This window comes from Rhinichthys klamathensis, unplaced genomic scaffold (assembly GCF_029890125.1).
Source record: "Rhinichthys klamathensis goyatoka isolate OS25496 unplaced genomic scaffold, OSU_Roscu_1.1 h1tg000098l_1, whole genome shotgun sequence".
Taxonomy (NCBI): Eukaryota; Metazoa; Chordata; class Actinopteri; order Cypriniformes; family Leuciscidae; genus Rhinichthys; species Rhinichthys klamathensis.
The window spans coordinates 3,541,160-3,555,891 of NW_026606637.1; the positions used below are offsets into that span (position 1 = coordinate 3,541,160).

Here is a 14,732-nt window from a genome sequence, read left to right on the forward strand (position 1 = left end):
TGAGTGCCTGGGACTTGCATATTATTTCATTGGATCCTTTCCCTACCCTAAGAGCACCTATCACGGATATACTTCACCTGAGCGCCTGGTTGAATCTCTTTTAGAAAGCAGCATTTATTTGAAATATAAATTTTACTCTAAATGTCTTCACTGTCACTTAATGAACTCTTGTTGAATAAAAGTATTAATTAAAAAAATGGTAAGACAATAAGGTTCCATTTGTTAACATTAGTTAAATACATGCATACAACATTATGGAACTAACAATGAAAAATACTTCGAAAGCATTTATTAATCTTAGTTTATTTTAATATGTACTGCTACATTATTAAAATCAAAACGTTTTATCTAATAATAATATTTAATGGACCTGAGCTAGCATGAACTATGAACTTTTGCATTTCAAATTAACATTAAGAAACATTAAGTTAACCTTATTTAAACATTAAGAAAGATAAATTATACTTGAACAAATGTATTGCTCATTGTTCGTTCATGTTAGTTATTGCATTAACTGACATAAGGTCAAAAACAAACTTTTGAACGGTAGTGGGGGAAAAACAGATGGTGAGTAGACGCAGAAGAAGAAAAAAAGTGTACTACCCAAGTTGTCCAATGCATAAGAGCACTAAATACTTCAAATGAAGTCATAAGCAAAGAGTTTCATGTGCTAGAATTGTTGTGTCAAGTTGTTAAGACAGATTGCTAGCACTGTTTAATGAGGTTGAGAGCAATTTATCGGCAGGACACTAAATTTTGCTGTAAGTGATAGAATATCAAAGCAATGTGAGCGTTTCCATTATGCAAAACAGCAAAACTTAACAGCAAGTGAGTGATTAAATGTTGTAGCCTTCTTCAAGAAATCAAAACTCCTTGAAGCCAGTAAGCAGGCAAAGCTTGGCAAATCCAGTAATTATTTGACTCTTGCAAACACAACATTGTTTCACGGAGGACTGAAAAAAAGCCCTGTCACTCTTACTCTCAAGAATTATGCAAAATCAGCCAATCATGGTCTAGCCAGAGTGTGTTCAGCAATATGCATCAGACAGTCAGTTAATAGACTTTGGGTGCCAAACCAAACGATTCCTGTCTCATTCTGTTGAAGCAATTTTCACAATAGAACGTTTCCAATAACTTATTACAGGGAAAAGCCCCATGAAGCAACCTCAGATAAGTGCCTTGCTCAATGGCACAACAGTGAGCCTCATGGCTCGCTCCTCGCAGGTATCGAACCAGCAGCCCTTTTTAATTACCTCCTGCGTCTTCTTAACCACTATAACATCCCACAAAAATAAAACATTCCTGTATGTTACAAAAAAAAACAAAAAAATTGTTGTCCATTTTTGATAAAGTAAACTGTACAATTATGCCCTTCAGCCTTCTGCACATGAAATGTCTGAAAATGACAGTTCAGTTCTAGCAGTTTTGGCTAAGGCGTTTGTTTGGGTCGCTCTCTTTTCGCTCTGTCGTTTGACAGGCCGCCTGCTGGCTTTAATGAAGACAGATAAAAGGAGGAGTGGGGTATCATCTGCGTCTAGGGATGAGGCGTGAAACTGGGTTTAATTGCCTCCATGATGAAGAGCCTTGAGGAAAAATTCATTGCCCCCTCGTCCAGCTACTGCGAGTACACAACACCCATTTCGAGACTCGTCTCCTTGTGAAGTTCAGTCGACATGCTTGGACCCTGTCCTGGACGCTAACAGACCCAGGAGAGTGGATTTCGGTCACAAACTCAAATAAAGAGTCATGACGTGTAAGACTAAAATGTAACTGGTTTGACCTACATTTTTTTTACAGATATTAACACTGCTGAATGGTGGCATCTTTTAAATCTATAATACCATTATTCCTCGTAATTGTTCTTAAGGTTCTTAAATATTAAGTTTAAGGTTCTTAAATATTAAGTTTGCCCATTAATTATACCATTTAAAGTGTGCATCACATTAGTACACAGTAGAGGTAGACGATATCGATTTGTCGACTTTGTTACCGATATAAACGTTTTTTTTTTTTATCTGTTTTCAGTATTTACTCTTAAATTTTAGGTTGGTTCTTAAATATTGGGTTTACCCATAAATGGTGCTAAAACAATGTTTCAAATTCATACACATTAGTAAAGAGATAATGATAATCGACTTTTTTTTGTGATATTACAACTTTTCGGCATAACTGGTTATCGTTTCTTAAATACTTGGTGCCACCAAAAACAGTGCTTCAAATTAATGCACAATAGCAGATATTTTGCCTTTTGTTTACTGATATGTGGTGCCAATTTCACCAATTAAGTGTTTCAAATTTATACACAGTACAAATGGACTAAAAATATGTATAGGTTAACTGATAAATGGTGCTATCTGGTAAGGCCGAATGCACCATTTACAACTGTTGCTGGATTCCAATGGGACATGCTTATACAAGACACTGTTCAACAACAGAACTACTAGAACTACTAGATTGGACAACTCCTCTATTAGTCGACCATCATGAACCACCCCAAGTAAGGATTTGGGTAGATTAATAACAAAATGCACAAAACCCTTGAAGATTGTCTATTTCTCAGTGAAAAGCTTTTTTTAACCACACAAAAGTCTTAGAATCTGAGAGTCAGTCTGACACATAGCACATTGGTTATTAACTAAAACCTTTAAACCTCTCAGAGATGTTTAATTACAGCAGGTATTTGATCAAAGGCCCTCAAAGTCAACGGGTTAATTTGCATCAATCTGAGAATACATGCACAAAATCTGCAGTAACCCCACAGCGCAATTCTCTCTCTCTCTCTCTCTCTCTCTCTCTCTCTCTCTCTCTCTCTCTCTCTCTCTCTCTCTCTCTCTCTCTCTCTCTCTCTCTCTCTCTCTCTCTCTCTCTCTCTCTCTCTCTCTCTCTAAGTTGAGAGGACAGATAATGAACTAGAGGCTAAGGGTTATCACAATAATTTGGTGCTAATTTGTTCATTTCAAGAGAACTTAATGGCCTTTAAAATGCTCTAGCTTGCTCAAAGGGATCTGACATCTGTGGTCCTTTAGCCCTCATTGACCACCAGGGCAACAATGGCTAGAATGAAAACTAATTCATCAGCTTGATTTTTCTCACTGCAATACCGCTTGCCCTTCACCTCTACATTTGACAAATTACCTTAGAGTTTTCCAGCGATAGATTTTTTCCTTCAACCAAAATAAGTTATCAAGTAAAGAAAAGCACAGAGCATGAAACAATTGTGTTCCAAAACAGCTCGATATCAACAGTGGAAATTAGAGATGCACCCACCATAAATCAGAAACTCCTGGTTTTTAGTTTTATTTTGGCCGATCTCTATTCTGGACTTGCACACACATGCCATTTGTGTGGAAATATTACGTCTGTAAACAGGACATTAACACAGGCCAGAGACTGGACACGCTGAAGATCGACGCAAAGAAGAAAACACGGATGCCAACAGAGAAAATACTTTACCAGGCACAGCAAGCTCACTGTTCGCAATGCTCGAAATACAGGACGAAAAACAGAAATATTGATTTGGGGTGGAGGTTTATATGACTGCATCTCTGATAGGAACTGACGGTCTTCAGAAAAGTTTCAATGGCATTTTCTTTTCATATTACCTCTGTATAAAGTAGTGTTTATAAGCGTAGCGCTGCTTTTTGTACAGCGGTACCCAAAGAAACCGCTGCTGTTCCATAAGCGCCACCTACTGTCAGAGAGTGAATTTGCATATTCATTCAGCCCGCCTGCTGTTTTTGTTTTGTGCAAGTGTATGCTTACATAGGATAATTTCACAAATCTAAAGTCTGATGATTCTGTTTTTGCTCATGCTACATGTGAGTAGCATATTTGTTTCGATCATGATTAAAATGCAGTGATTTTCTCTAATTTCAAATGGCTACAGAATACAGATTTTTTTTTTTTTTTGGTTTAAGGCCAGTTTGCCTGTTATAGAGCAAATAAACAACAAATACATTGGCTTAACACCGGTATCGGAATAGTGCATGAAAAAACATGATCTGTGCATTACTACCGTGAATAACTGGTGTTGAGGACTGGTGGCCATGCAATGTAATCTGGCAATGTTAGTTTCTCCGGAGTCTCCCGGAATGAAATTAATGGAAAAATTCTTTCATCCTCCAGCACGTAACCCAGGACGACCAAAGCTCATCTGTATGTTGAAAGAGTGAAGCGAGCTAATTAGGGATTTTTTACCTCACGGGAGAAAAATGAGAGAGAATGCAGTAGTCCATCAGAACTGCCAAGGTCTTCACACTGACTCATTCAAAGGCTGAAGGATATTTGGAGTACTGGAGGCTTGTTATTGATAGAGTATCAGGAATACAGATTCACACAATTATTCAGTTATTTAAGTCAAAAATGAAATTCAAAGGAAAATAAAAGAATTTAGTCAACATGAAATAGCTTTTGCAACATTTTACTTTTCGTAAAATGATATTTCTTAGTGACCTGGGTATTAAGCAAAACAACAACAACTGTAGAGCGGGACTTCTGTTTGTTTTGCCAGTGCCCAAGTTTTTGTGTTATATTCAATTCAAAACATTGAATATAACATGAGCATAAGGTTAAATGACATGATAAATATTTTTGTACATATTTGTTAATTTAAAAATATATATTAAAGCAACACCAAGTGACTTTTCCTCTGCGGTCGCCCTACAGGTTGGAAGCGGAATTGTCCATACTTTAGCCTACCGCAGCCTACTGTCGCACGCGCAGGTCGCGCACGCACATGCTCTCTGTTTATCCAGCACCGGCTTTGGAATCAACAATGGCCACAGACAAGGTAGAGTATGATGCATGATTTTATGAAAGTGTAGTTGTAGTCTATCGGCAATTGTAACGCTTGCCGTAAAGCAAGTCAAATTTGTAGTTTTCTTAGGTCTCATTCGCACTACAGAAACGCGACCCGATCTGGCAATCTTAAATAGCGTGGATATATCAGATAAAAGACCGCAAAGCGGTGGCATAAGTGCATTTCACCATGTCACTACTTGATGAACCACTGAAACGATTTTGAAAACATTATTTTAAGGTAACAATTCTTACTTAGTGTTGCTTTAATAAGGAAATTCACACATACAATTACTACACCTGTTCAATGGTGAATATCTTGTTCTGAATTAAAAAATAACTGACGTTTTGGGAGCATAAATTCAAAGTCAGGGTGATACAACTGTCCTGATATCATAATGAAACCAAAGAGAAATGAAAAAATGTCTTTTCATTAATCTTGTATACTTTTATATGTCACTGACCTATTAAAAAATGCCTATTTCCTGGAGGCTTACCAACAGTGCACATTTTGGATGTCTCCCTTATCTGACCCATCTATGCCTGGTCTTGGAATCTCTGCTAACAGGCTGATGAATCAGGTGTGATTGATTAGGAAGAGATCGAAAATGTAGCGTCTCCAGGAACAGGGTTGGGAAACACTGGTCTACTGGGCATTAGCCAAATATCAGCTGATAAGAAACATCATCTTAGGGAAAGAAGTTTGTTTTTCATTTGGAAAAAAAATAATGTGCACTGGTGAATTGTGAACATGAGTAAAGAAAGTTAGCAGGATCACATTGTGAATTCAAGTTAAATTTTAAAAATCGCCTAAATTGGTTACACAAGTGTCCTAGAATTCTTCCATATTCCATTTGTTGCACTGTTTCCATAACTGAGGAAGAAGAGAGAGAAAAATCTAACCCAGGAAACCCATGCGGTTGTTTTGTGTTCTGTGGAGGGTGAACTACTGTCAAACCCGAGCGGTGCTGACAGAACGTATTTACGGATCAGAACCACAACAGTGCACGCTGTGTCACTATCACTGCAGAATCTCATCATTCCTGCGCTACTGCCAGTGATCAGACACCTAGACTGAAGAAGACGCAGATGTCTAATGGCACGTCAGCTTGGAGCGGGCTAGAAGAAGACTGGTCAAGCTGCCAGGGAGGAAAGAAGTGTCAGCAAGCCTGGCTGAGCACTGAAGGATGCTGGGATGGTTGAGAGGTGATTGTACATAGGAGCAGATATTGTCTGTACACAAGGAAATCAAGCTGAGAGAAAGAGAGAGAGAGAGTGCTTGTTGCTTACCCTTGTGGTTGATGGACCATATGCACTGCTTGCTCTGAACGTCCCACATCCTGACAGTCTCGTCATTGGAGCCGGACAGCAGGAGTGTGCCGTCCATTGACACAGACAGACATGTCACCAGATTTCTGTCCAGGAGGAGAAAGACTGTTAAAGTGAAAAATTCTAAGTGCAGATTTGGTTTTACCTGCTCTACATAATATATTGTGTTTAAAAAAAAATGCAATCATAGTGTGGTGGTTAACATAAATGCATGACATGGTGCTCATATAGTAGAAGCAGGTTCCAATCCAACACACAAAAAAATATACATATAAATATATAACCATTCAATATGTTATCTCTTATGTTCACCGAGGCTGCATTTATTGGATCCGAAATACATTAAAAACAGTAATATTGTGGAAGAAAAAGATTATTCCTCTGATGGCAAAGCTACATTTTCAGCATCATTTCTCCAGTCTTTAGCGTCACACGATCCTTCAGAAATAATTTTTATATGCTGATTTGGTGCTCAATTATCATCAAATAATACTTGTGCTCAACTATTAATAGTTCTTATTATTAATAATGTTGAAATCAGTTGTGCTGCTTAAAATGTTTGTGGAAAACATGATGAATTTATTTTCAGGATTCTTTGCTGAATAGAAAGTTCAAAAGAAAAGCACTTATTTGAAATAGAAATCGCGTTTGTAACATACATTTCTTATTAATAAAATTTGTTTCAAATACAAACAAACTTTTGAATGGTAGTGTTATCATGGTTTCCACAGAAATATTAAGCAGAATCTTTTTTTTTTCAACATTGATAATAATAAGAAATGTTTCTTAAACACAAAATCAGCATATTAGAATGATTTCGGATCATGCGGTAAGATATATACACTATTGGTCAAAAGTTTTGTAATTATCTTATAAAAGAAACCCCCACCAAAATATGAAAAATAATAATATAGTATAGAGCAGTGGTTTTCAACCGGGGGGCCTTAGGGATCATCCGGGGGGCTGCGAGATAACTTACAATTAATTTAAATATATTAATATAGTTAATTAAATGTATTATTAATACATTAAACAAATAATAAATGAGAGCACCACCTCTCCCATACGTATTCTGTGATTGTTTTGGAGCAGCCCAAGCTGCTTCTCATCAGTTGGATAAAGACAACTGATTCGCGGAATCATGCGAGTTGTCTTCATCTCTACAGCTGGTGGAGAATATGACGGGAGTCGGGCAGAATATTCATATTCATATTCATGGATGACCGGTAATGTATTAAAGATTTATTAACGTTACAAAAGCCATTGGAGCGGTACGAGGCCGTTGGAGCGATTGCTAATGAAAGACGAGTTCGACACGCGGCTCGAGAGCAGTGGAGCTTTTATTATGCCTCAGATAGCTGTGGGGTAACGTAGCGCTGTTTTATCATACTAGATACATTTGAGTGTGTTGAAAATTGTCATAATGCTACTCTGTGCGTTAGCCGCTTGGCGGCTACTATATGAGACACTTGTTGCACACTCCAGTGAGCTAGATCGACATTAGTCATGGTAAATATGGTACGCGCGGTAAATCAAGAATACGACATTTAAACAAAAAGACTAACTGTGTTGAGCTGTATAAAAATTATTAGTTTTCTGTCGATGAATGCATCCAAACAGTTGCTCACCTGTGTAATAAAACACATAATATATTAAAGCGTTTTTGGTGTTTCCATGGTTTCTACAAAATAAAACCGGACATCGAGGTTAATGCTGGTATGATGTCATTGATAGGCGACGCACTGACACGGTCCTTGTCATGGTTAAAACTGCGTATTTCTCTGGATTTAAACATTCTTAGAAACATTTGGGATAATGCAAGTACACAAATCAACAAAATAAATAACATTGTTCTAGTGTTTTTGGGATATTTTGATCCACAAATCTTACATAGTGTGCCTTTAAGTTACTGTATAACTGAGCATAGTAAGTACTTGTAAGTTGTAAAGAATGACTGCAGTGACATTTTTGCAAAGTATGATTGTATTTTTATTTATTTATTTTGTTTAAAAAATAATAACATGGAGTTGAAAAGTAATAACACTAGAATACAAATGTTTTCGTGAATAACAATATTGATTCGGAGAGGAGGGGGGCCTTGGAGTAAAAAAGGTTGAGAACCACTGGTATAGAGTATATAGACTAAGTCAAAGCCACAATAAAATGTTTTTTTCTCAAATAAATGAACATGTGTTTGTTAAAGTAACAAAGTACAAAGCCAAATGACACCCTTTCTGCCACCAGCAGATGCCAATTCTGCAATTCTCGCTGTGTGTAACCTCAAAAACACACAGTAAATGGAGGCTGTGATTACACCTCCTGCCGGCACCGTCTTACAGGCAGAGCTTCAGCACAAAGGACAGAAAGAAGAAATTTAATCCAAAATGAGTAGAAGCCAGAAACTTTCACCTTTCTTCCTTTCATTGATTGAACTTTGTGCTCCAGCGAAAAAAAAAAAAAATTCTGAAGTAATGATGGAGGACAGACACATGGGTCACACCAAAGAGCAAAAAAACCTCACCCGTGTCCTTTGAACACCTGATTGCCGTCGCTGTCCGACTGGAAGGTTTTGTCCCGGCTTAAACTCTGCCAAGCAGGAAAGAAAGAGAGAAAAAGAACAAAGGGGAAAAAAAGAAACATTTATGTTTGAGAGAAAACAATCCATATGCTAACATGGGTCGATAATAACGACAGCCTGCTGGCTTGGGGTCAGTCAGTGTTCGAGTTACGGGTCTCGCTTCATCTTAAACTCGTTGATCATGTACATGTTTTTATGTCAACTGGGGTAGCTGAAAAGAAAAAACCTTTTAGTTGAGCACTGGCTAAGAATTTGTTCCACAAGAGTCAATTAGCCTGGTATACACACAATCACGGTCCATCCTGCAGCCTCCATAAGGTACCAGGGGATTTAGCCCTGACTGTCTCCTAAACGGTCTGATCGATTAACTTAATGGCATTAATTAAGCAAGAGGCTGTGGAAGTATGGTGGCCTGGCCTGGACCATTGCTGACTCAAATCATTACATCACCTCTTTAAAAACTGGCAATAAGGAGCATCAATAATACATGACAGGAAGAGTTAAAGCCAGGAGATCTCTGGGCATTCTGGAAGGAAAAGCACGTCTTTCATATTCAGATTTGCACATTAATACGGACAGACGTCGCACTCGTCCGGAAATAAAATCCATGTGATTAGGAGGAGGAAATAGTTTTGAGAGACCTTGTTGTAATTCAAATAATAGAGCCGTTCAGTGTAGTCCTGAAAGCCAGAAGAGAATTGGCAATTTCAAGCCATGAATTCCCTCTGGAATATATCAAAGGTTTTAAGAATAGCAGTTTTTGATTTCTGATTAAAAGGAGATCTGTGGTTAAAATGACTGACTTTCACGAAGTGTTCAAAGTCAATTAAAAAATATTATACCTTAAACGTTGTACTAAAATATATTTAAGACCACTGTGTACAATAAAACAATTTAAAAAAAAAATAGCTACAAGCTACCACAAGGATTTGAGTTCATGTGCTTAAGAACCGATGTTGTCCATAGCAACTTACACTACCGTTCAAAAGTTTGGGGTCATTCTTTTTTTATGTTTTAGAAAGACTTCTCTTATGCTTACCAAGGCTGCATTGATTTGATCGGAAATACAGTAAAAACTGTAATATTGAGAAATATTTTTAGTTTTAAATAACCATTTTCTATTTGAATATATTTTGAAATGTAATTTATTCCTGTGATGGCAAAGCTGAAATTTTTACTTTTCGTTATTTACAGTATGTACTGAGTAATATTAAAGGGTCACTCCACCCATTTCAACATTAATCTTTATTGAAAGTGGGTTATATATGTAGTCGAAATGTAAAAGAAATTTTAAATTTGGTGCCCTCTTGACCGAGAAAAGACAGAAAATAACTTTGGGGCGCATTTGTATGTAAGACAACAACTCCCACAATGCACCATGTTGCACAGCTCCGCAAGCCACTCCCACTAATCCAGAACAGCGCAAACATCAGAGAAATCGCTCTTCCGTCTACAAGAAGGCTAGCTGCCAAATGAGTTTAAAATTCATTTCACAAAAAATGTCTAGTTAGTTGTGGCGAGCAGGACGAGGGCGAGGGACGTGAGAGGACGACGCGAGTGATAATGAATGGCACCTGTGAGACGCAGCGGTCTCATATCTCTCACGGAGGAGCGGAAGCACAAAAGGAACAGGCCTGATTTTATGTTTTGTTTCTGTTGTGTGTGGCCAGCTGGCTTATACTTTTGTTTTGTATTTGTTTATTTTACTATTAAAACGTTTAAATGTTCGCCGGTTCCAGCCTCCTTCTTCCCACAACAACGAACCCCGTTACATTGGCAAACTCATTAGTGAATTACTCGTTTGTATTTCTTTCTATATGGTGAATTATTGCATGATACCTGCATGTTCAGTCAGGCGAAACTAGGATGGTTCACATCACAACACAAACGTCCGTGTGGTCGTCTGATTCAGAGATTTCGTCCAGGAGAAACTGCCTTGTTGAAATTCTCTGCAGCAGACGGACTCTATCTGTGTCCGTAGCGCACAGCGAGAGCACACGCACCAGCAGTCCGCCCAGCTCAAGCCAGCCCGGGCTCCTCGTCCGCGACAGGCAGCCGCCTCCTGTTCCACCATCAGCCTCAGCTGCTCTTCACTATATTGGGGCTCGTAAAGATAGCCACGAACAGCGGATTCGAGCAGCAGAATTTCAAAATCCTCTTCTTCCATATCATGTTTAGTTTCTTCCGTCATTGTCGTAACTTCCTATATCCACAGCGCTTGTTAGCTTAGCTTATAAACAAGATGGCTGATATTGCTTTCAGTATCTGCAAGTGAAGTCCCACCCACTGATCTGTGATAGCTCTGTTAGCGCATTAGGTCTAACCCCCTATGGGCGGGTTTGAAAGGGTGGGAATTTGTGCTTGTAGTCTATACAGAAATCCCCCCTTTTTACACTTCCTCCTACAATGACGTCAAATGACGATTTTTGCGTCATTGTAGGAGGAAGTGAAAAAGGTAAATAGTAGATTTCTCTCGTCTCAGGGGAAAATGAAAGAATGTTGCACGACCATTCAATAGTATGACTGGTTGTCTAACAATGGACCTCTTAATGCAAATGGGTGGAGTGACCCTTTAATTAACTACAAGTACTTACTATTGGGTTATGGTTAGGATTAGGATTAGTTGCATGCAATTCTGTATAATTTATCAACCTTTTTCCTAACAAGCCTATTAACGTTTAGATTATGAGAGGCACTTCTGGTTTGGGGAAGTTCCACTAAAAAATACTGAAACAGAAAATTTCAAATAAAAAGGTTGCGCAACAAATAATCGTATCAGTCAGTTCGACTGAATGAGCTGTACAATGTCATTCATGTTCTATTTTCAGATGTCAGGAGAACATTTTCAGATGTCAGGAGTGACATGCTACAACAAGAATATCTAAGGCAAGGCTTTTACACTTTTAAATGTCCTTTAAATGTCTTGGTTGAAGAATGTCATATTGTACCCAGTTTTCGAAAATCCTTATTATTGCGTTCATAAAGCGAATCCTTCGCTGACTATTTAACAGAAGTTATTCCCATAATTAGCGCAAAGCATCATGGGACATAAGAAAAAGGTGGATAATTATTATTATAGTAACTACATGTAACGTGTTACAACAAAATACCGACACTTATATGTACGGATCCCCGCACAGAAAATCATGGCCATGAAATAATAAAATGTTCCCACGTCTAATTAATTCATGGTCATGTTTTATTAACTAAAATATAATACCCTGTTCCTTTTATACACTGAAAAAACCAATGAGTAAAATTTACTTAATTTTTCTTTGGCAAGATTTTGCACAAATATTTTTTAAGTAAATTTCACATATGAAATTAAGTAAACTACTTAACTAAGTTAAGTTGAGTAATATCTATTTACTATTTAGTTGAAGTTTCCTTTGCAATACATTTCCCTCATAAATATAACATTGAATCAAACCCCACTTTTAAAGTGTACTTAACTTTACTTAGATACATCTAAGTTATTAATACAATAGATATTATACATTGAAGTAGTCACTCATTATGTGAGCGCAGAGAACTCAATGCTTGGTAGACAATACACAATGATGGTAACATTTGATGGATCGTTTGTGTTCGAATGTGTCATTTTGAGTGGAAAATGAACTCCAAATGTCACAAAATGGCAAGTTACTAATCCTAACAACAAAAGCAATGATGAAACAGTGTAAATACAGCTGGAAAACAGTGAAAAATCAACCTCATTAATTATTCAAGGCCCAGTGCATGATGGGAACACCAGTATAAGAAAAGTTGAGTAATTTTACAACGTTGATATTTACCCTTTCATTTCTACACGCTTGAATTGAGTACTAATATAGAATTTACTTAGTTTTTTAAATTCTTGTCTGAACTAACTTTATGTAAATTACATTGTTTTTTTTCTGTAGTATTTACTTCACCACAAAATCATTTTTATCAGTGTACATATGACACCGCTGTGGTGTTTTTTTTTTTGGTGTTCCACAGAAGAAAGAAAGCCACTTGAGTTTGCAACAACGAGGGTGAGTAAATAACAGGATTCTCATATTGAACTGTTCCTTTAATCTAATCTTGATGGGGAAAATAAACTCTAAAAGCAAGTTAAGAGAGCAGCTGGGATGTTCAGAGCATGAGTTTAAGTTAAACAAATGTCTTTCTGAGGCAGAAAGCTTGACAGGATTAGATTTTAAAAACCTTCAGCAGTAACACACTATTTTTCTCTTAGCGTCTCTTTATTTTCCCTCTATGTCTTTCGCAGGGAACTCTAAGCTTTCCTGTCAGAAAGCCTTTTTCTATCAAAATATGACAAATTCAAGCCTTGTTCATCACTAAAAGACCATCTAAAAAACAAGCGTGAGGAAACTAAGCTGAGGAAGCACTTTTTTAACCTTTTTTTAGCGGGGTGAAGAGGTCAATGAAACTGCTGGACTGAGAAGAGAAGGTTAACAGAACTGTATAAGGTTACAACTGAATAATAAATAATGATTTTTTTTACATGAAATCCAATACACCATTACACCATAAGACACATCCTCAAGCCCTGACAAGAGGAATTTTTTGCTTTCCACAAATTTTACTGGCAAGTGATTGTATTTTGTTCAAAGGAAAACGTCTAACCCAATCAGAGCGAGAAGATTGAGGCCGATGTTTTGGAATGAAGTCAGGATGCCAGATTCAAAGACTCCTAAGACTGCTTATTAGGGACATGCATGAGTTTATTGTGAAATACAGTGAAACTTGGTTTGGTTTAGGGTCAGTTGCATATATTTATGCAAAATTTATAATTATTTTGGTCACACTTTAGTTTAGGGTCCAATTCTCACAATTAACTAACTATTTACAACAACTTTTGCCTCAATAAATTCCTAATTACTGCTTATTAATAGTATGGTAGAAGTGAAATTTAGGTATTGGGTAGGATTAAGGGATGTAGAATATGGTCATGCAGAATAAGGCATTACTATATGCTTTATAAGTATTAATAAACAGCCTAGTAATATGCATGCTAATAAGCAACTAGTTCACAGTGAGAATTGGATCCTAAACTAAAGTGTTAATGTTATTACTATAGTAACTACATGTAACATATGTAACAATGACACCGTGAAATAAAGTGTTACCCAGTATTGTAAGTAATAGAATGTTGTAAATTCGTTGTGCTTAAGTTGCCCATGTTTCAGCTTTGTTGTTATGGGAAAGAGCGAGTCAAGACAAGAACGGTCAAGTTCACGAATGCATTCGCGATGTAAGTTGTAATATGACTTGATATGAAAAATTGACAATAGCCATACCGACTTCTCATATCCCACCAATTAATCTCACTTTGAAACCAACTTTAAGACAGCACACGAAATTATTAAAAGTGCAAAAACCAGCTTTAGAAGTCAAAGATTTTCAAGTCTACCAATAAATAGCCTTTGAACATCTTGAAAGGTTTTAGAGACATGAAAAAAAAAAAAAAAATCAGGAAACCCTGTAGACTACTAAGGCTGGCTGAGATTCCAGACGCGGGGAACAAAATGAAAAACTGAGAGGCTGAAAAAGCACGTCATTACCAGCTAATTAATGCCATGATTAAAGTTTAACAATGATGATGAATGTATCAGGGCAGATTGGGAATGAATCGCACACAGTTTCACCTCACAGTTTAGAAATACATGCTTTCTCTCACAAATACATTGGCTTAAGACATGTATATAGAGCAAAAACACTTAAAACATAAATACTGCCTCAAGAGGAAAATTGTTTATTCATAAAAAATTCTGCCAAGCATCTCCTGTTAGGATTTTCAATATGAGTTTAGGAATACTTTATCATACGGAGAGCACTGTAAGATAAATCTTTTTATTAGCCTAAGTGCTGACTAGGAAAGGATGGGATCATGCTGCCAAGTGTTGGTTCCTCCAAATGTTTCTTTCTTCCATCTACACATCATCTAAGGGAGTATTTCATCCAGTTAAGTTCACAAGGCAAAAATCAAAGGATGTACGATATTTTATTGGTACCATATTGGTTATCGGCCATTATTAGAGTT

At 37.1% G+C, this 14,732-nt stretch overlaps 1 protein-coding gene across 1 annotated transcript in view; it reads right to left on the reverse strand.

The window, feature by feature from the left end:
- The window catches only part of wdr18 (WD repeat domain 18), a 76,948-nt gene that overhangs the window by 26,407 nt on the left and 35,809 nt on the right, over positions 1-14,732 (reverse strand). The window contains exons 6-7 of the mRNA XM_056252683.1: positions 8,648-8,712; positions 6,088-6,212 (exon numbers count right to left, since the gene is read on the reverse strand). Coding sequence (XP_056108658.1) covers positions 6,088-6,212; positions 8,648-8,712 — 190 coding nt within the window. The remainder of the gene's footprint in view (positions 1-6,087; positions 6,213-8,647; positions 8,713-14,732) is intronic.